A 20,531-nucleotide genomic window follows, 5' to 3' on the forward strand; every position below is an offset into this window, starting at 1 on the left:
AACACACGCATCTTATGCATTCCTCCATTTTCTTCCCTACAACCATAAAAGTATTTTTTTTGTTTGTTTTTTGTTTTTGTTTTTTGCGGCTCATCAAAGATTTGACCAAGCCGGTTCCTCCTAGAGGTTTTCGACAACAAACGGTTCACTCATACCCTCATACCTTACTAGCATGTTTTCTTCTGTGCTGTCTGATGTTAATGTGCTGATTTATAACTGTGTACAACAAGCATTAACAGCCCTTCTCTCTCATTTCCAGCTAAGGAATCCTGTAGAAAAAAAGTCCTCCCTTGTGGCAATCCTGCTGTGAATGAGCTTCCATCCCCATCATGTTTTACAGTACCCCTCCCTCACCTTCGCCTGCACCCAATTCCCATAACTCCACCCTCCTCCACATGCTCCCTCCCCCCCGCTGCTTTTGTGGAAGACGCTGGGCATTTCTATCAGTTTGACATCACTGTTTTTTGTTTTGTTTATCTGAATGAGGCTTGTTGGTTTTGTACAAGTGATCATTCCGCTAAAGTTCCTGTGTTATGCAAATTTACATTCCAGATTTGTTTCATATTCAGCTATTCTTTGCATGATGTGAGCTTTTTTGAAAGATATTAACATACATGACTACTGGTGTGATGGACAAGAACGTGTTAAGGCTAAAGAGGATCATGCATGATCTATAGAGCATCTGGGTCAGGTTTGTTATCTGAAGATTATAAAGAAATACAGGTATTATCTGTTAGGCACCAATGGGAGCGGAGTACAATCCATGTACTCAAGCTCTATTTGCTTGATTAAAATTGGCAGATCATGTGAAATATTAGTATATATTTTATAAATCATTTTCTTTAATTCTTGCCAACCCTATATCTTGCCAATACTGTTGGATCTCATGCAGTTGTCTTTTCCCTTTAGCCTGATGCATGAGCAGATGCGAGCCCGATATCTTTTGCCACTTCTCGCATACCTCATTCATTGTCATGTTTTATTTGCATACTTATATTAGCTTTCATATTTGCACTTTGTTTTATACTCAAATGTGACGTGTTTTCAAAGTATATTTCAGTGTCATCAGTGCAATTGTAACTTTCTTTTCTTTTTGTACTTTTTATATGTAGGCACATTTTAAGGTCATAATTATGAAAATAATTATGATTCCACATCCTGCAAGGACATATATTTGTATCAGTGCAACACGTTGAATAACATTTTCTAAAAAAAATAATAAATTTTTCACCAAAACGATGTAACTGTGGCCATGGTCATTGTGTGTGAGATGTGAAAAATAGCAACAGCCTAAGGAAGAATGGGAGTTGCTTGGATTATTAAACTGCAGGGAGGATTTCTGGTGATACTTGTATGTGTGTGTGTATGTATATATATATATTTTAATAAATTAAACTTTTATATGAAAGTCTGGGAGGGGGGTTAATTTCCTTTGACCTACTCCTAATTATTTTGCCACTCAGACAGCGATTATTAGAATTTATGGAAGCTCATTTCACCCATTGAGATGATCGAGAAAAGTATCACATTATGAAAATGCCACATCATGTTTTTAACTAAACTCACCCATTGCTAATTTTGGGATATATATATATATTCATGACTTATTCTATAATAATGAGATGCCATCTAATTATTTGTAATAAATACTGTAATGTGATGTAATGTCTTATCACCATTTAAGTAATTATATGACAGAGAACCATGTATCCTATCTGCTAAATATGTTGGATTTTTAAGACCTTTGAGATTATTCCATAACTAAAACATGATCCCTTCTCATAATAATAATTTAGTCTTCCTTAGAGGGATTTGATCTTATAATAATGTTGGTTATTTCATAGAAGGGATGGACATAATAAAAACTGATAGTGATGGAATATAGACATTGCATAGCTATCTCATGTTATTTTAACTTATCAGAAATGTACTTCCATAGCAATAAGCCTGACAGAGTGGCAAAATAGAAGTAATGAAGAGGCATTACATCCATCTGATTATCAGCTCACTGCTCTGTGTGATTTCACTTTCCTTTGCAGTAATCCGTGGCTCTGCACTGAATAGGTCCTCTGCCCTCCCCCAGCTTTGCTAAGGGACCGGCCTCTGGGGGTACTCTGTGCCCCAAGTGTCACCCGAGGCTTTGTGGACCCCATCTGCTTCAGGGTTTCCAGTCATTAGCTTTTCTATAAATATGGGTTGATGTGTTGCTTTACTGCTGCTTTAACCTTTAATGAAGCTCTCTAATTCTTCATGTTCAACGTTTGTGTTGATGTGACTAATGTATGGCACGTGTTCATAAAACATTACAAGATTGATGTTTGCAATCTTCAGCACCAAAGTTCAGATTATTTGGAGAGTTTCAATGCAGTATTTGCAGCGCTTGGTATTTAGCTCCTTGCAGATTTCTTTGTTGGTTTTGTTTGTATTGTTTCAGATCACTAAAATTCATTTTTATATCAGACAAAAACAAATATTTAAGGTTATTTTAATGATAACAAAGATGGATTTCCAAATCAACCTGACTAAATAAAATGTAAGGTTATGCTACTGAATCTCTAAAATCAAGTCAAAGTCCAAACTTTGACTTGATTTGAGCCAGTCACGGGTGCTGAATGGCAACAACTAGTGGCTGGATCTTGTACTTCCAGACTTTGTTTTGGAGAGCAGAACTCATAGTTCTATTAATGACAGAAGGTCCGGCTCCTACAGCAGCTCCAGTCATCGCACTCCTAACACCATGCTTGACTTGGTTCTTTTTTTGAATGTTTTGAGCAGGAGTAATAAGTGTGAATCTTTGGAAGATTTACACCTTCCAAAAAGTCTTGTCAGTCTACAGTAATGTTTTTCGAAGCTCATGGAGGTAATAAAAATATTCCTTTTGTCAAATCCACCCTCTTAGATCACCAGCGGGTTTTAACTTTAATGCTTAGTGGTTTACTGGAGTCCCACAGACTTGGGCTTTCTAACAGTTTTCAATCTGGAGGAAGTCTGTTATTCCTCTCTGACTTTCTTCCACAATTTCTTGAAATTATGTGTTTTATTGTTTTTTTGCTGTTATATTTAGGTGATTGCTTTATGCAACAGGTCAGACAAAAGTGTGCCTAGTGAATTTGATCCTCTTTGCAGCTTATAGCTGATAAAAGATCAAACTAAAGAGGTGAAATCTACTTTTTCACATAGTTCTGAGTTGATTTGCATATTCTTTGATACAATCATCAGTGATTTTATTGGTGATCTGAAAAATATCCATAATTACAAAAAAAGCAAACCATCTAAATGGAGTGAAATACCCTTTCAAAGCACTGCAAACATTTGGGAGTTAAGAAGGATAAATTCCTTTAAAGGTTTTCTCGAAGTTGAAGCTTTTCTCTCGCTCTTCGCTTTTTATCTGCAAGCATTTTTCCCTCTCCTCTAACCTCCGGCTTTGTTTTCTCTTTGTCTCTTCAGCTTCTTTTAATCTGTCTTGACCACCTGAAGAGGGGATTGCAGCTTCAGCAAGAACTAAGCACCCTTTACCTCCTTCTGCTTTTTTCTCCTTGTATCAGCCTTTTCATTCTCCTCATCGCATCCTCCTTTTATTTAATATGGCCTTATGTGGACTCGCATGGTATTTCTGACCACCTAGTGAAGCTCTGAAAACCAGAAACGGACTAAATTATGCTGTTATGTCTTAATGTACATAGAGAGACTCTTATAGTTAGCAGAGGATTTCAGGAGGGAGTCACACTTTTTTTTTTTTTTTTTTTAGGATTCACGGGTAAAATCATTAAATTATCTCTTTCTTTAAATTTAACATGACCTGCACTATGCACTCATTTAGATTCAAAGTATAAAATGCATATTAAATTAAACCTGAGAAATGTTTGAGTCGTTATTGAATGAAATCCTGAACACTTTAAAGGAGATCTGTTTTGTTTTTTTAAATGGAAAAAAAAATTAACATAGTCCTAAAAAATGCCAAAGCAGCTGTTATGGTTCTCGTGTTCAGGTATCACCATTGAATACCATGGAGGTCACATGTCAGGGGCTTTTATTACATGTCGTGCTCTAACATTAACTGGTCTGTTCTATTTTTTTTGCATGCATCTTTTATTAAAGTTTCATAACTGCTGTGATCTTTCTGGTTTTTACTCCCCAGATATCTGAGCTCTGCGGTCTGTTCCTTTAATTGATGTTTTCTTACAAAAAAATGAAAAAAAAATGTTGCATTTAATCACTATAATTGCTCTGTCCAATGATTTCAGCTCCCAGTTTACCAAATGAGTTGAACAGATCCCCAGATAAAGAGTATTAAAAATACTCCTGCATTTATATAATTTATAAGGATATATTTTGTGTATTAAAGTGGAGATTTGTTGTTTATTACCTATGGTGTTTGGATGTGGTTCTTTGGAGTGTAAAAGTGACATTTTGGAATCAGGACCTGCCTACAAGTTTTTTCTAGTATCTGCCATCACCTCTTGTTGTTTAAACCTCTATTACAGTACAAATGATTCAGTATTCTGCTTTAGTTTAATTCCATTGATGTACATTTTGAATAAAAAAATAAATAAAACCAACATAGTAATGGTGTTGTCCTTTATTTGTCTATTGTTTTTGTTTGCTTTTTTATTTTTTAGAATAATGGTTGTATCTATTACAATTAGAATGTTGTTGTACTTGGAAGAAATCTGAAATATATATTTGAATTTGCAAAAAAGAGGAACAACAATTTTATTTAAAAATGTTAAACATGAACATATAAAAGCAGAATGATCAAACGATATCTTGCTAAACAGATTTAACTGTAGTTGAATCTGACAAAGGTTTTGCCATCTATTAAATATAATCTATGGATTTTTTTTTTTATTGTTTTGAATCGTGAAGAGATAATCAACTTACAGGTGACTGTCACCTTTATTAAGACTGAATTAGATCTGTATCTAGTTACATGCATACGCTTTTATTCTGTGCAAGAGAGAAAAAAAATACAGTCAGCTGCATCAATGTATTCCATATTTAAGCCACTCATTAAATTGCTTCAAAAAATAAAGAGGTCACAGCAGTAAAGAACCACTTATTCCCAACAAGCTGAACCAAGCTCAGTATGAGCTGCAATATTTTTTTTTTCCATGTTGAAAGATTTGAATCCTCTTGCTACTGAAATATGCTATACAGATAAACTTGCATTACCATCCCTTGTGAAATTACAATAATCAAACTTACAGTAGGAAGAGATGGACATAAAAAATACATTTTATTCAGAAACTTGGTTTAGAACTAGTATGAAAAACAGGAAATATTTATGTTAAAAATTTAAAAAGGCTAATTATTGAGTAGGTTTTGCATTACTTCAAAATCAGTTTTTCATTTCTATTTTACACAAAAAATTATTTACATGTATTTATTCTAGGTAGGAAAAATATTATTTACCCATAGAATATATGAATATATAAAAAAATCTGTCTGCAAGTATTTTTTATTTATTTATGTTTTTATGTATAATTTCTTCTTATTGACCCTATTTGACTGGATGCGGTGTGTGAATGTAAGAAAATTGGTGAATGTGGTGTGAAGCCATATGCCAAAGGCTTACAAATAAACAGGCCTTTTAGCCTGTAGCCTAAAAACATACATAAAGGGAGTAAAACAAGTGGGGAGTGTCAAATTATAATTTTACAGTCCATATTTTTTTATAAAAAAAAATTGTTCTGTTTCAGTTATTATTTTCAAGTAACTAGGGAGATAGAATGTAAAACAAACTGGGCAACACAAACTGTTAGGTTGAGACAATATTTATATATAAATATTCTAAAAAAATACCCCATTCCATCTTTTGTAGAGAATTTACAAAAATGACGAAATAAGTTTTAAATCTGTGTCTGTTTATAAGTTAAACTTTTAAAAGAAACTTTATGAATAATATAATTTAAAAAACATAATATATTCCTTTCGCATTTTGCCTGACGGACGGAAGCCTTCTAGGCCAGCGTGTGAACAGGCGCCATGATTTTCCTAAAGATGCGGAGAGAAAATGGACGCTTCCTGCTCGGATAAACTCGTGTCTGTAGCCGACTGTTGTAAGGTTTTGCGTTGTGTCATAATGTCAGCACCACTTGCGCTCCAGTAGAGACAAAAATGGACACATTAGAGTTAGAAAAACCTCGCTTTTGAAGCGGAGTAGAGTAAGCTAGGTATCAAATGTTACACTGTGTTGTCAGACAAACTAGCCTAGACAGCTAGCATAAGATGCTAACCGGTTTTATCATCAGCATTACCCTCATTATCTTCTAATATGTTACTTTTAGTGGTATTGTGAGACTAAGCCCTACAATTTAGGGTATTTTTACTCTATTGACTGTTAATAAAAGTCTATACGGTATATTGTTTAGCTTGCTAACGTGTGAAATATTAATTAACTGCGTCACGATTAAACCCTGATATTAACATTAAGTCTAGCTGTTGTTTTCGTATTTGAGCATAAAGCCTGTAAAAACTGCCCTATATGATACATACAAATTAAAACCATACAGTCGTTCATTGTTGATGTCTCATCAGGACCTTTTGCTGTAGGAACGGATATGGGCTGGATCTGACCTGGACAGTCCTGGTGATGGAGGACAGGACTTGGACTACCGAAATGCACTCCTTTGATCAAAGTCCTGTTGGCTCTGAAGCTAAAAAAAGACCCACTTCTTCTGATGGCAGTAAGTTATCAGAGTTGTTTTACATGCTTGTTTATAATTTTTTTTTTTTTTGTGATAGGATTACGTGCCTGGACATTTTTTGTTGTACAACCAATATATCTATTTTTTTTTATTATCAAGTATTGTCTTAAACTACATAAAACACTATCCGCCTTCAGCAATTCTTCAGCTGTTGATTTTAAGAAGTTACATTTAAAAAACACTGCCGTTGATGTTCAATTTCTTTTTTTAAATTGATATTTGGTCTCAGGAAGCTGTTATTCCAAGTTAAGTTTATACTGTAAGTTACTCCGTGAACAAATTGTGATTTGAAGCAGGATATTTTGCAAATTTAAGCTGAGACCTGACACAAGAAAAGCATCAGAAATGCTGTGCCCTTTACTTAAAGAACCTGTGGATGTAGGGCAACAAAAGTGCATTAAGCTCTTGGTAAAGATGCATTCGTAAATCCTGATTCATAGGTTTTTGAGCATCAGCATTTTCACCAGACTCTATAATTTCTATAAACTTTTAGTCACAGATTTCCCTCTGAGACTTTTTTTTGGTAGTTGCAAAGATTTTGAGATTTCAAACAATATTTATTCACATATTTTTGAGGTTTCCAGGCCTAATTGGAAGCATAGATGACAATCACATATTATGTTCGTTCACTAAAGAAAGGATCTTATATTTTATTTGTAATGCTTTTTAGGTGATTTTTTTTTTTTTTGCTATTTCATACACTTTTATGCATTTTTGCAAATACAACTTGAATAGCGGATTCAACAGCGGAACAGCAGCTCTGCTTTTTTTTCCCATATTGAGTTGAGAACTAACTCACTTTTCACATATTAATTACAAGTGATTAATTACATGTGTTGAATAATGCAAATAAAAGGCTGTCTAATTTAGTTGGCAAAGGTCAAATAGAAGAAAAGCTAATAATTGGATCTTACCTTGTCTATTTAAATTCTATCTGAATTTTTCTGCATGGTCCTTTTTTCGTCTTCTGAAAGTATATTTCACATGGGCACACAGACACATTATTTTTGGTATGTTAGAAAATAACAAATTCTCTATCAAATCCCACTCTTTAATTGAATGAATGCTAAATCTATTTATTTTGCAGCAAGAACAGTGTTGAATTTTGTGTTCGGCAGTTTTGATAACATCAATATGCTGTCTTAAGAATTTTAAGTTTCACTGACAGGAAATACGCACTATGAGGCCCCTTGATTCCTCCTGTTGCAGCGATAGATCGTGTTTTCTAGGGCTCTGAATTGAGTTATATGATTATTATCAGCCAATTTTGGACTGAAAATCCTGAATATCACAAAACCAGATTCACTCAGAATAAGTTAAGCCCACTTCCTGAAACAGGGCCCAGGTCAGCTAGTGAGGCAGGCTGGATGGAAGCTCATCAACATAGGACGTAGGAGACGTTTAAAACTAATAAACATCTTGATAAACCAAACTATTTATTAGATAGATATCTGGGGATTATTTTTGTCACAGAGGGTGTGAGATATTAACCAGGACCGTTTGCACATTAAAGTATAGAGTTGGGAAAATTGAAATCATAAGAATGTTGTAAGAATGATGAAGTTGTATTAAAATAAATTATTGTAAGTTCATATAGTGGAAACCAGTCTATATAGGAGGAGCTGCTAATTTTATACAGAATATTACTATGGCTGCTTTGATGTATTCAAGAGCTGTATGAGTTATTTAATGCCTCTGGCAGAGCATTTGATCCTAGGTTTGAGTTGCGGCAGAGCAGGAGGTGTTTCTGGAATTTGTTTCTCTAGTTTCAGCATGAGCCACTCTTAAGCGATGATTTGATCTGTCTGTCTTGGAGAGTATTTTTTAAACCTAAAAAAGACACTTTGAATTCTGTAAAATTGTCCCACTATGAAAAAACTAAAAAACAATCTTGTTAGTTTTCCTTTTTTGACACAGAGCATGGCTTCATGGTTTTTGGAAATTAATGTCTCAACTGAGATTATGTCAGGGTGTATTTGTTTTTCTAAAACCAGCCTTTATAATTTCAGGAGACGAACCCATGAGGAAAATGCCTGTGACAAAGTTTGGATCCAGACCTAGATTTGAGCCTGTGCACTTTGTTAGTGGGGGAAGCAGCGCGGGAACCGGCACAGATGAGAAGGAGAACGATAAGGAGCGCAGGAAGAGTGACTGGCATGGTGCAAGACAGTGGGACTCTCATCACTCCTTACACAGCGGCCGGACGCAGGGATTCTCCTCTCTCAGGCCTGCTTTTGACCGAGTGCCACCGTGCTCCAATGACTTTTGGGGCGCCCCCAGAGATGGAAATGGTTCTCCCGGTAGCACTAGTGGACTAGGTTATGGAGGCCATGGGCCATCGTTAAACTACATGGCGAAAATGCAGCAGAACTACACAGCCAAGTATGAAGCCCACACATCATCTTATAGTTTAGACTCTTATTCAAAGCCCCAGCGGTATAACGGATATGTGGATGGGAGCAGAACTAACAGCTGGGACTCTGGACGTCAGGGGTTGGGGTATGGCCATCAGGGCAGACCTTTTAGTAGAGCTTACAGCCGTCCAAGCACAAGCAGCCCCAATCAGTCAGAGAGTGCAAAGCCTCTTCAAGTGTCTCACTCCATGTTGGAGGAAAAGCAAAGGCTGATCACCAGCGTTGCCAATGCGTTATCTGTTGGTTTTAGGAACCCTTTGTTAATGACAGGAAGTGATTCCCCGAACTATAATTTCATGTTGAGTCGCAGCATCCAGGCCTGCAAAACCAACCCTGAGTATATATATGTCAACCTGAAGGATATTCCCCAGGCTGACCTTCCAAAGAACAGGAAAGTGCCAACAGATGGGTACGCCTGTGAACTGAGATGTCAGGGGGTGTATCTTGCGACGGGATACTCTGGCAGCAAAAACGGAGCGAGGGACCGAGCATCGGAGCAGGCTGTGAAGCTCCTGCTGAAACCAGTCGAGGTCCGCGTCGTGCAGCGTAAACACAGGCACTCTTTAGTCAGTGACATGGTCGTCTGCCAGATGCACGGCCCAACACCAGCATTTCTACCGGCACTACGAAACCCGGAAGACAAAACGACACCCAGCCCCAAGAGCCACCTGGAGCCCGACCTAAACAAACACTGGACTGAGTTTGTGGTCATGGACAATGCTCACGACGCCATCTGCATTTTGAACAACTCCAATGCCTTCAATCGCATGAAGATCGACTACGAGTTTGTTCAGCTGCCCAGCAATCTATGGCAGTGCAGCATCTTCCTGCAGGACGAGCTCATAGCGAAGGCGACTGGAACCAAAAAGAGCTCGAAACACGCCGCGGCTGAGGAGGCTGTGAGAAAACTACGCCTAAACCAAGCACAACGAGAGCACTGGCAGAAGCAGACGCAGCATCTGGGTGGAAATAACCAGCCGGATCCTGGTGACTGCTTTGGGCAGCAGTCAGACCCCGCTGGTTCTTTTGGGCCGCAGGGGGTCATTGTCAGGAAGAAGCACCTGAGCGAGCTAGTGATCTTGGAGAACTCTGATAATGCGATCTGTATTATTAATGACACTGCTCAGTTTAACAAAGTAAGTGCTGATTACAGATTCTCGGTTTTGCCAGATCACCGCTGGAGGTGTGAGGTTTTTCTTGAAGGGCAGTATGTTGCAGCAGGAATTGGACCAAAGAAGATCGTAAAACACATTGCAGCGCAGGAGGCTTTAGCTACACTAAGGCAGACTCAGGCTGTGGTCAAATCTAACTTGAGGAAAGAGGGACACAACGATGCCATATCCCGTTCTCAGATCCTGGCTCGCTCAGGGGAGGAGGCCCTTAAGCAGGAGATTAAGGAGGACAATATTGGAAACCAACTGCTGCGTAAAATGGGCTGGAAAGGAGGCGGCCTGGGGCGAGACGGGGAGGGAATTGCTGAACCGATCAGAGTGAAGGAGCAGTTCTCCAGGGAAGGTTTGGGTATGGAAATGGATAAAATGGGAAACCAGCTCAGGAAGCGTGACATTGAAGACATCATCCGTAACTATGCTAGTTCGGACAGAACAGACGACCTCCGTTTCTCTAATGAACTCACTAACGACGAGCGCAAGCAGATTCACCAGATTTCCCAAAAATACGGCCTCCGGAGCAAGTCCTACGGTCAGGGACGGGACCGGTTTCTGGTTGTCAGTCGGAAGGTACACAAGGATCAGCTGATCGGCCAGCTTTTACAGGAAGGACAGGTGGGACGCTACAAGCTCATCAAGCCTCAGGCATCTCACTAAACTGCATGAAATTAAAATGTTCTTCAAGTTGGACTTCAAAGCATATCATCCCGAGGCCCGGATCTGCTCCGGCAGTAACATGTCCTGGCTTTTGATGTGTCCATTTTTATCTGGCATTAGAATCCATCCTGAGCGTGGAGCTGCTTTCCATGCAGGAAAACATGTAGCAACATTGAGCTCTCAGGTGAAATGAAATTTATACAGTTTGAATCAAACATTTGGAGTTCTCTCATCATTAAGCGGTATTGATGGAGTATTTAATCTGTCCTTTTTTGGGTGGAATGATCAATCCTATATCCAACATTAGTGAATTTACAGCTGAACAGCTCAGAATTCTACATATAGGCTCACGTTTCTACCTACATCCTCTCTAACTAGTGGTTATCTTGCTATGAAATCACACTTTCTGCAGCCTTCATTAAACCTTTAACATTGTTCTACTGGGATTATTGACAACGCTTGTAAAACTTGGTCAAGGTCATTAAAATCTGCAGCTTTCCTGCCACTGAACAGACCGTTGAGCATATTTTAAATGGGATGAGCTTTTTACTGACTATCCATTCGAAACCAGCTTTGTGTGTTTTGGGTTATTGTCTAAAACAAACCACACATTGTGTTCAGGACCTAAACTTTCCACCCTCAATTAAATATTATTGATTAGGGAGTTTAGAAAACAACCCCCCCTTTAACTTTAAGCATCATGCGAAGAAACTAGAAATAGAGGAAGCTCCGTTCTTCAACTTTGCTTTAATAGCTATGTGCTTTGATCCTTGACAATGATCCCACCAACACTCAGATCCTAAAGCAGACTAATGTCAAGTTTCTGGAATGGGCCTGACCACGGCTTTATTAAGAATTTATAGACTAAGCCTAAAAGCTAGGTCGATGCCAGGAAACACTCCAATTTTTCTAATCAGAGGATTGATCAAATATCCAGCCGGCATCAATGCTGAAAGGTTGCTGAAAGCTGCCAAGTCTGAGATTCCTCTGCAACTTTATGATAGGACCTCAGCCAAGTATTCATTTATTTTTATTTTTTTTACATGAGCCTAAATGTATGTTTGAACAAATCACACTATTAAAAAGTTCAGAAAAACAAATTAAACTATTTGTATTAAGCGTGCAGTCCAACCAATTTTTACTGAGAGGGATTCCAGCAGGCAGTTTATCACTTTTCACTGAAAATGTTTCTCTGAGAGAAACCAAACGGTTCTGAGCACCAGTGTCCAGATGTGAAGGGATCTGCCAGGAAAAATGTTTATTAACCTGCCATTTCTATTTGTTTGGGACATATCTGCAAAAAAGGGTAGTTTGATAGAAAATATGTATGACTGAAGTTTTGTTTTTTACACATTCATGTCATTAGAAGACTGTAGGATTTGTAGTCTTTGTCTCCAGTCTTTCTACATCTGAACTTGTCAGCGCCCTGTGGGATTTTTTTCTGTTATTTTAAACTCAAGTAGCTCTTTGGACATCACTATTTGACTGTTTAATGAACCTGGCAGAAAATGCAGCTTTTCTTTGGAGAAAATGTAAACAGTTAACTCATGTAAGCCTGGATTAAACCTTCCTGTAGTTAATTCATAACCGCCTTACCATGACAATGCATCTGTATTCAGGAATATTTGCTTTTATTTCAGTAACGGATCATCGATGATCTCAAAAGACTTTATGGAAACATCCGTGGTCCTAATTGTTAAACGGTTGTCTGAGTGCACTTAACATGTTTGCTTGTTTTCACAGATGTAACTACTAAATAAATGGGGGGGGGGGAGCTGAACTTAGTTCAAATAAATACATGTTTATGTAAATTAGCACATTTTTGGAAAATTGATTTATTCCGGTACTTTCATTTAAAAAGTTCACTGGCTTTTACATCTTTTCATTTAATCATGGCTAATGAAATCCCATTTCCTTAGAAAATATTCCTTTTTTTTTTAAAGTAATCTTAATACAGAGACATAAGCCTATAGAAAAGCATGTCACTAACCTTCATGTTGCATGCATGAATAGTTGCATCAAAGCACTGCAGCATTGAGATGATCAACCAGTGGAACGTATAAGGTCTAAAGAAACTCAGGTTTAGGTCTTAAGCTTGTCTACATTCTACTCATCTTCCTCTGATCATGTGAGCAAGCTGGCTAATCAGATATCTTTTAACCAAAACATTAAACTCGTGTTCATTCAGATTGTTGGAGCTGTTTGCAACTGGAGTGAAAAACTCATCTGAAATAAGGAATTAAACCAGCTTATTTTAATTGTCACCTTTTCATTTTTTTAATGTAGTGTATCACATGGATTACCAGTGATAGATTAGGTAATTTGAAAAGACCATTTGTGGAAGGGTGTGCAGATATGATTATAGGATTGTGAAATGGCACAATTGTTTGCACAAGATCCGACCCATAAAAAAAGTACAGGTATGCCTAACTGTAATCAATATTTATGAAACTTTTAAGGTGACAGGATGCTAAAATCTCATTATTTGAGGAGGGGCATTGATAATACTCCATAAGCATCATGGTTTATAATTAAAAGGTGTGGCTGTTTAAGAAAATGTAAAAAATAAGACTCCAAGAGGTTTAGAGTAATTAAGGAATATTTCCATTATTTCAGCAAATTCTTTATACCATTCCTTTTAATGTGCAGACAAAAGTATTTTTTTGTCATTTTGGGAAGATTGAAAAAGAAAAGCTTTATTTCTGTAAATATAAAGTGGCAGTATTTACAAACCAAACAATAGCCTTCCATATAGTTCAGTTGGTACTTGATGAATTACCTAGCAGAGAGGTCATGTTTGAGAAAATGAAAAGCGATTAAATATCGAAATAAAAAGGCATATGAGAAGTAACCCAGAAATAACAAGGTACATTAGCTTTCAGCTCTGCTTTCAAACGACAGAATCCAGCAGCAGTGAATGCCACATGACTACAGCATACAAACTGAGCAACGGTAAGAGGGACAAAATATACTGGAGGATCTTTTAAGTTGCGCTGTGACTGTTTCTGATGTCTTGATTATGGTTTTCTAGATTCTGTGGTGCACACTGTTCGTACGCCGGCGACTCGCCGTCAACAGTCACGCCAGCTCTGTTCAACAATAGCAGAAACCCTCTTCTCATATTCCCGCTTGTTTTCCTGGTAAAGCTGGGCTGCTTGGCTGTTGGCTGGACTGTTTGGGTTTGGCTCGTCCAGTAAAGACTAGATAATGAACAGAGAGCATCATCAAAACAAGCTCAACATACTTAATGGTGTCATAGCAGGTTATGAGCTTTTATTAACATCAAGTTGTTTTACCTGTATTGAAGTTAAGATTGAAGAAACATCATAGGTTGGACTCCAGCGATTCTGAAGTATATCTAAGCATATGCTACCATCTGCGTACACTGCAAAGTAACAGTACATTTAGCACTCTGGGGGTTGCTCTAAGATTTAAGAATACATTTCATTTCAACATACCGTTAGGATGAAACATTTTGGAGACAAATCTCACTGTTGGAGGTTTATTTGGATATTCTTCTGTGAATTCAATGGTAAGTTTGAAGGTTCCTGAAAGGAAGAAATAAAAAAAAAAAAATGGTGAATGAAATATTACTGTAAACAAGTCATGCATAAGAGCCGAACATACAATACCAACTTTATCTATGTAACCCAGATTTGTACATCTACATTTATAAACGCTTTATTCTGCTTACAGGTATAAATAATAGTAAATTTAACTCAAAAGCAAATCATTAAAAAAAGCAAGAAGAGAATGCATTTTAAGATCGATTAGTTATAAAATACATACCATCTTCAAAAGGTGTTCCCTCTGGTCTAAAAAAAAAAAAAAAGATCAAATAGGTTATAAATCATTTTGCAAATGTCTGCTAAACTAGTTATCAAAAGGTTAAGACATGATGGTAATAAAAATGTATTTTCCTCTAAATGCAGCCTTTATTACCCCAGCTTATTACATCATATAACAGTTACATAAAAAAAGTATTACGCCACACAGAAGAAACAAAGTTCAGTAGAGGTTGTTGACTATCCTCCGCCCTTGGTCATTTATTCTCGCTGTAGAACAAAACACTTCATAGAGTTTGGAAATTGGCTTAAATAACTTATGAATCCAAGGCATCTCAATCTTTTCATCCGTTCAACATGCTATCACTCCACAGCAGGACATATCAACATGTCTATAGCCTATCAGTTTCTTAAAATCCCTCTTGAATCAATTAATGTCTCACATTTTAGCTCAACGTATTGAAGCAGAACAGTCTGATTGTTAGTTAATCTAAATACTAAAGAACTACAGGCTTAAAATTGACTATCAGCAAAAAATACACTTTTTATGGTTGATATACTGATCACAATTTTCTAGGATACCAATTTCTGGTTCTCTTTAGGTCTGCAGATTATCTTGTTTTATTCAATGAACTTTTCCCGATAAAACTATTTTTTTATGGAAGTTCTTTGATGAGGATGCAAGAGAAAGGTGTTTTAAAGTTTACTTAATGAGAGGCCAGAAAAAAGATGTTAAAACAACCAAAGTTTAGAGAGTGCCCTGTAACCAAAATCACTGTTTTTGAAAGAAAATTCAGTAGTTTAGAAGTATTTTTTGCTATAAACAACATAGCCTGTCAGAAACTAAAACAGTTCAGCTATCCACTCTTATTAAAGTTACATCGTTTTACACACTAGAAACCGTTTAAAGCAACATTCTTAAGAAGGTTAGCGGTTATTGGAAAGCTTTGCTGAAGTCTTTGTATTTAAATTAAGAACAGATGATAAATGTTATACATAATGTTTTACTGAAGTATTCAGCATTTTAAATATTTATTTTTGCAATAGTTGAAAAAAATGGAAGTAAGTGAATTTACATATTTTGAACTAAAATATTGAGTTAATTCCATTTCTCTGTTGTTGTTTTTTTAAATCGACACACAAAAGGACCTCAATGTTACAGAAGAGGATTAGGGCCACTGGAAAAAAATAAAATAAAATAAAATAAAGCTTACTGATTTTTTTTACATTTTATTTCAGTTTAATATGGGAAGAAAGTGTGAATTTTGACTTTTTTCTCAGAATTCTGACTTTTTGGAATCTTAAACTTAAATAAAATTTAAAATTAGTTAACTTTTTTTTATTTTTCAGGGGCCCTAATCCTCTTCTGTACAATGTACATTGTTTTGCTGTTTATTTGTTTTTAAGCCCATAAAAATGTTGATTTATAGGCTCTGTTTACTTTTTAGGTCTTTCCAGGGAAAACTGGCAGATTGAAAACTGGCAGGTTGATTGGTGCTTTTCTACTTTTTAGAATCTGTAGAATCTGTTACCCAAATATTTGATGTGACACACGTACCCGAAAATGATTGCATTCCAAACCATGATATTGTTTTCTGATGGCGATCCACTGACTCCAGCTGGAGGATCCTCTTGCAGCCTTAAGGCAAACACAATGACATCTGAATAATTTCATCTGGAAAGCAAAGCAGTTACTGCTGCATGAATATTAAAGTGAAATTTATGATGAAGCTTCTAATGCACAGACATTATGTCAGAGAGTTAAACTTAACAGCCATTGTAAGACAGGCTTTTGAAGAGACTAATATAAAATAAACATTACTATTCAGCCGTGCACAGTTGCTGCTTCAGCTCTAACCATCTACCAACCTGCCTACTTACCCACCTACCTACACTAAGTGTTTTTCTTATTGCTGTTGGCAGTTACCCAAAATATCATTATTTGAATCCAAAACCTCACAATAAGCTGATTTTTTATTACATCAACCAAATATTTCTTCTGTTAAATGAATCGGGTAGGTGCACATCAGAAAGCCACTGGTTAGATACAAGAATAGAGGCTTAATTAGCACACACAAGATCCAGATTTCATTCAACTCCAACTAATAATATCTGCCCTAATTTGAAGGCGTTGCCTTTTAATTTGAATTTTATTTTTCTTTATTATGTTTTAAGACAGGATATGGTCTTTCCCTTTTTTAATAATTAACATTAGGGCTGCAAAATATATATATAAAAAAACTGTAATAGCAATCAACTACTAACATACACCCCTTACTTAACATGTATTTCTTGTATACACCGTTCATTTATGCATCTTACTTCTGAACTTCTTTATGTCGATATAGAACTGTCAGGTTTTAACAGAAGAACATCAAATCCACTGTGGGTCAAACTGGATTAGATCACCAAAATGTGCTCGTTAAATGGAGCATATGTAGATTAACTTTGTGCCGTAGATATATGTGCTTAGATGTGAGCAGGTGTTCAGACTCCACATGACAGATGGTTGCTGATCCTCAATCTTAACCAATGATCTATCATGGCCCGGGGATAGTATAGAAGCAGCAGGACAGGTCTACCCAAATCTCTTCCTCCATCTGGCCCTCAATCTTGAACTACATCCGTTCCACACACGTTTTACACTGATCATATGGGTTTCTCACTTTACATATTTTCTCACGCACCTTCTAAAGCGATTACCGTTACAGAAATTACACAATCTGGACGTTACAACCGCTCGGTTTGCTTACGCCGGTAGAATCGGACCTGTTGGTAAACGTTCAAACCAAATCGTCAAACTCTTAAATGTCATAAAAATAAAAACAATAATATCTGTATTAAATATTCAGTTTTAAATTAGCCGACCTTCATCGATCTGTTTCAATACTACGTTATTTCCGTGGTAGTTGTCAGTTGAGCTAATGCTAAACATTAGCTTCAGAATGCTAACGTTAGCGTTGTTTTCCTTTCACATACCGTTTAAAGTCTCTCATTAAACGTCGTCGTGCCGGAGTTGACATTCTGCTAAGGCGAAAAACGAATTCCTCGACAAATAAGCGAGGGATGTAAAAGATAATGAATGTTTCCTAAGATGTTATTTTTTATCAACTCCTTGCTGACCAGCAACGGTCTCTATTCTGTACTAGTTCGACAAATACTTGGCTGACTCTCGTCTGCGGGCGATACCATTTAGACTTCCGCGGGTAGACTTTGTGTAGATATACCTGACAATTAAACGATTGTATGGGGCAAACACAAACAAAAGTTTAGCATGAATAAATTAGGATAATTTGGATTACATTATTTCTTTTGTTAGATAGATTAAGCTCATTATAAGTTGCACTATAGTATTTTAAAATTAGTTGAAGAACCCCATCTCGCAACTTCAGTTGCTCCGCATAAATTATGTCATATGTTTGCTTCCATGTTTCGTTTTTTGTTGGGAAGCAAAAAACAAACATTCTCCGCCTTTGACGTTTTCTTTCTGTTTGTCCTCAATTGAAATTGTTGACATTTAACCTTTTCAACTTGACACCATTTACTCTAAGCATAATAAAAAAGGCAAATTGTTCTAAAAGACACGTCTTTAGCGTTTAGGTGTAGTACCAGTGAGAAACCACAAGATGGTGGTGGGCCCCATGTACTTTGCATTGTTCCTTGCCAGTTAAAGTAGGTTATAGAAATACTTTTCTAAAACCTACATTTCTCTGTGGATTTATATGTGAATTTCTATTTTCTTTGTCAAATGTGATATCAAAACTTTCTGTTTTCACGCAATTTCAGGGGAAATTCCTCATAACAAACAGAAAAAAAACCTACAGCTGACCGATACTACTCAATATGACATTACTTCTCGAGTGAAATTCGCAGCTGTCCCATATGGTCTAGCGGTTAGGATTCCTGGTTTTCACCCAGGCGGCCCGGGTTCGACTCCCGGTATGGGAACTCATCTTTTGAATTTTTTGTTCTTACATTTAATTTCACTGTGACATCGCGTGTCTGTAACAATAAATTAAACAATTTACCCGTTATATATTAGTGAGGTAACATGTATATGTTTTCCTCAAGAAAACAACGTAGACCCCGCCCGTTTAGGAATGATCGTGTATTACCCTCATGAGTGTAGACATTCCCGGAAGATGCACATTACCACCAGTTGTTTCTCCCTATGCCAAATTCATCAGTCGGCGCAGTACAGGCGAGCAAAGCTAGCAAGAACGAAGAATTGTCCTCCTATTTTTAAATATACACCTCGTCTGGTCTATCCGATGTTAAGATCTCTTTTATGACAAACTATCCCTCCTTTGTATTTATATATTTTTTTAAGACATCTGACTTCATTTTGACGCTGAACCTGTCCAGGCTGGCCAACTTCCAGTCTTTTTGCAGAACTTTGCTGTGGGGCCAAAAAATTCTCAGGAAAATGTGACTGCCTGCTAGGAATTCCCCACGCATCAGCAGCCAGTGTCGGAGCAAAAACCGCGACCTTGTGTCGGGAAGCAGACGAAAGCAGCAGGGAGAGGGTCAAAACCTGACGGCTGCCTGAGCGATGATGTAGCTTTACCGTTACAGCCCCTCGAGTCGCATCTCAAGGGATCATTATGTATTTGGATTTTTCTTGGGGAGAGCCGTTAAAGTACTTGGAAAAAGCGACAACTTGTGTTTTATAGATGGCATCTTTCAGCAGGGTAAGTGAAAACATACTTTATGTGCAGTATATGCATATACCGGTAACTGCTGGGGAGTTCTTTGGTCAGGAATGTCAAAAGAAGTCTAACGGCTGAAGACAGTGCTGCAGTTTTTCAGTTAAAGTTACAAACTTCTTTTTGCTTATTTTTGCTATATGAGTGAAGGACTTTCCCCACACTCCTCCATAGACTACAGTGACTCCCCTTTGTGTCAGTCAGCTGGCATGTGACCACACTGGGACCACGCTGGAAAGTGTCTTTGCACTTCTCCCTGCAGTCACAAGCTACAGAACAAGAACTAAGCTGTTCTCTCTCCATCTGTCCTTTATTTGAAGGGATTGTTTTGTTTTGTTAAGATAAAAATACGGTTATGCTGACTAGGTCAGAGGCAGTGCTTCTACTTTAACCCCCCTAAAACATTTCCAAATTTTTATTTTCTTATAACCATGACCTCTGGTGATTTGTAATGTTTTACAGTTTTATGGGGTACTAGCTGTTATTTGAGTCTTTTTTTTTTTTTTTAGCATTGTATTGGATTTTCTGGGAAGTTTTGGATGTATTTTTCCTATTTGTTCTCATATATTCCTTTTAAATATCAAAAAGGTGAAAATCAACCCTGATAAGTCATCTGAATTGTGAATAAAGTTATACCAATCCTAGTTTAATAATGGTATTAATACAACTGTGTGTCCAGATTTTTATTTATTTTTTTAAAGTTGGGGAAGTCTACTAATGTTGGCATTAATTGCAGAAAAAACTGGGTTAGAAGTCTGGCATTTTGTTGGGGATAGAGGTACGAACCTGCAGACATAACTCTGTAAGAGTCTGTCAAACATGATGAGGGTATTTGTGAAGGAAAACGGCAAGCTGGAGGCTTCTGATTCGCTTCTAACTCTTATTAAAGTACTTCTGGACTTATGCAAACAATAAAACTGTGCCTGCATTGCCGACATTAAGTAAACTCCAAGGTTTAGGGATCAAACTTACCAAGATATTGCTTTCCATAAAGGTACTGATTATAGACAAAGTAAAAATCGTACCACTAAGCTTGGTAGTGGCAGTACAGTACTGTGGTTTTTTTCTTCTTGTTTCAAGCAAATAAATGAAA

At 37.0% G+C, this 20,531-nt stretch overlaps 4 protein-coding genes and 1 non-coding gene across 11 annotated transcripts in view; 4 read left to right on the forward strand and 1 right to left on the reverse strand.

The window, feature by feature from the left end:
* sept6 (septin 6) overlaps window positions 1–4,535 on the forward strand; it is a 22,325-nt gene extending 17,790 nt beyond the window's left edge. The window contains exon 10 of one of the 3 annotated variants that reach the window (XM_015388628.1): window positions 3,448–4,535. In XM_015388628.1, coding sequence (XP_015244114.1) covers window positions 3,448–3,457 — 10 coding nt within the window. In that variant the 3' untranslated portion in view covers window positions 3,458–4,535. Of the gene's footprint in view, window positions 1–259; window positions 272–2,039; window positions 3,418–3,447 lie in introns of those variants that run through there. The other 2 variants (XM_015388619.1, XM_015388636.1) reach the window with 2 other exon arrangements.
* A 1,422-nt stretch (window positions 4,536–5,957) lies between these two features.
* Window positions 5,958–12,739, forward strand: nkrf (NFKB repressing factor). Of its 5 annotated transcripts, none has more exons than XM_015388812.1 (3): window positions 5,958–6,059; window positions 6,538–6,686; window positions 8,717–12,739. In XM_015388812.1, exons 2-3 carry the CDS (start codon window positions 6,593–6,595, stop codon window positions 10,945–10,947), a joined length of 2,325 nt encoding a protein of 774 aa, XP_015244298.1. In that variant the 5' UTR covers window positions 5,958–6,059; window positions 6,538–6,592; the 3' UTR covers window positions 10,948–12,739. The 5 variants fall into 5 exon arrangements, with proteins under 5 accessions (XP_015244298.1, XP_015244330.1, XP_015244305.1 ...); XM_015388844.1 differs by having other exon boundaries at window positions 6,553–6,686; XM_015388819.1 differs by having other exon boundaries at window positions 5,978–6,173.
* Window positions 12,740–12,915: 176 nt separating this feature from the next.
* Window positions 12,916–17,903, reverse strand: ube2a (ubiquitin conjugating enzyme E2A). The gene is made up of 6 exons (XM_015388856.1): window positions 17,712–17,903; window positions 16,291–16,371; window positions 14,737–14,762; window positions 14,406–14,495; window positions 14,244–14,332; window positions 12,916–14,147 (listed from the first exon to the last, which is right to left on the reverse strand). The coding sequence occupies exons 1-6, from the start codon at window positions 17,753–17,755 to the stop codon at window positions 14,019–14,021; spliced, it is 459 nt and encodes a 152-aa protein (XP_015244342.1). The 5' UTR covers window positions 17,756–17,903; the 3' UTR covers window positions 12,916–14,018.
* Window positions 17,904–18,608: 705 nt separating this feature from the next.
* On the forward strand, window positions 18,609–18,680 carry trnae-uuc. Its single transcript has one exon. It is a non-coding gene; the product is annotated as a tRNA-Glu (tRNA).
* A 228-nt stretch (window positions 18,681–18,908) lies between these two features.
* Window positions 18,909–20,531, forward strand: part of LOC107093734 (ETS-related transcription factor Elf-1-like) — a 58,109-nt gene continuing 56,486 nt past the window's right edge. The window contains exon 1 of the mRNA XM_015388972.1: window positions 18,909–19,423. The gene's annotated coding sequence lies outside the window, so the exon portion shown is untranslated. The remainder of the gene's footprint in view (window positions 19,424–20,531) is intronic.

The sequence above is a fragment of the Cyprinodon variegatus genome, unplaced genomic scaffold (assembly GCF_000732505.1).
Source record: "Cyprinodon variegatus isolate N-32 unplaced genomic scaffold, C_variegatus-1.0 Scaffold19, whole genome shotgun sequence".
Taxonomy (NCBI): Eukaryota; Metazoa; Chordata; class Actinopteri; order Cyprinodontiformes; family Cyprinodontidae; genus Cyprinodon; species Cyprinodon variegatus.

Coding starts and splice junctions, on each gene's coding strand:
- nkrf (XM_015388812.1), top strand. CDS start 6,593: ATGGAGGACAGGACTTGGACTACCGAAATGCACTCCTTTGATCAAAGT. Junction 6,687..8,716: donor ACCCACTTCTTCTGATGGCA/GTAAGTTATCAG, acceptor TTATAATTTCAG/GAGACGAACCCATGAGGAAA.
- ube2a (XM_015388856.1), bottom strand. CDS start 17,755: ATGTCAACTCCGGCACGACGACGTTTAATGAGAGACTTTAAACG. Junction 16,372..17,711: donor TTAATGAGAGACTTTAAACG/GTATGTGAAAGG, acceptor GTTTGCCTTAAG/GCTGCAAGAGGATCCTCCAG. Junction 14,148..14,243: donor CAATCTTAACTTCAATACAG/GTAAAACAACTT, acceptor TTCATTATCTAG/TCTTTACTGGACGAGCCAAA.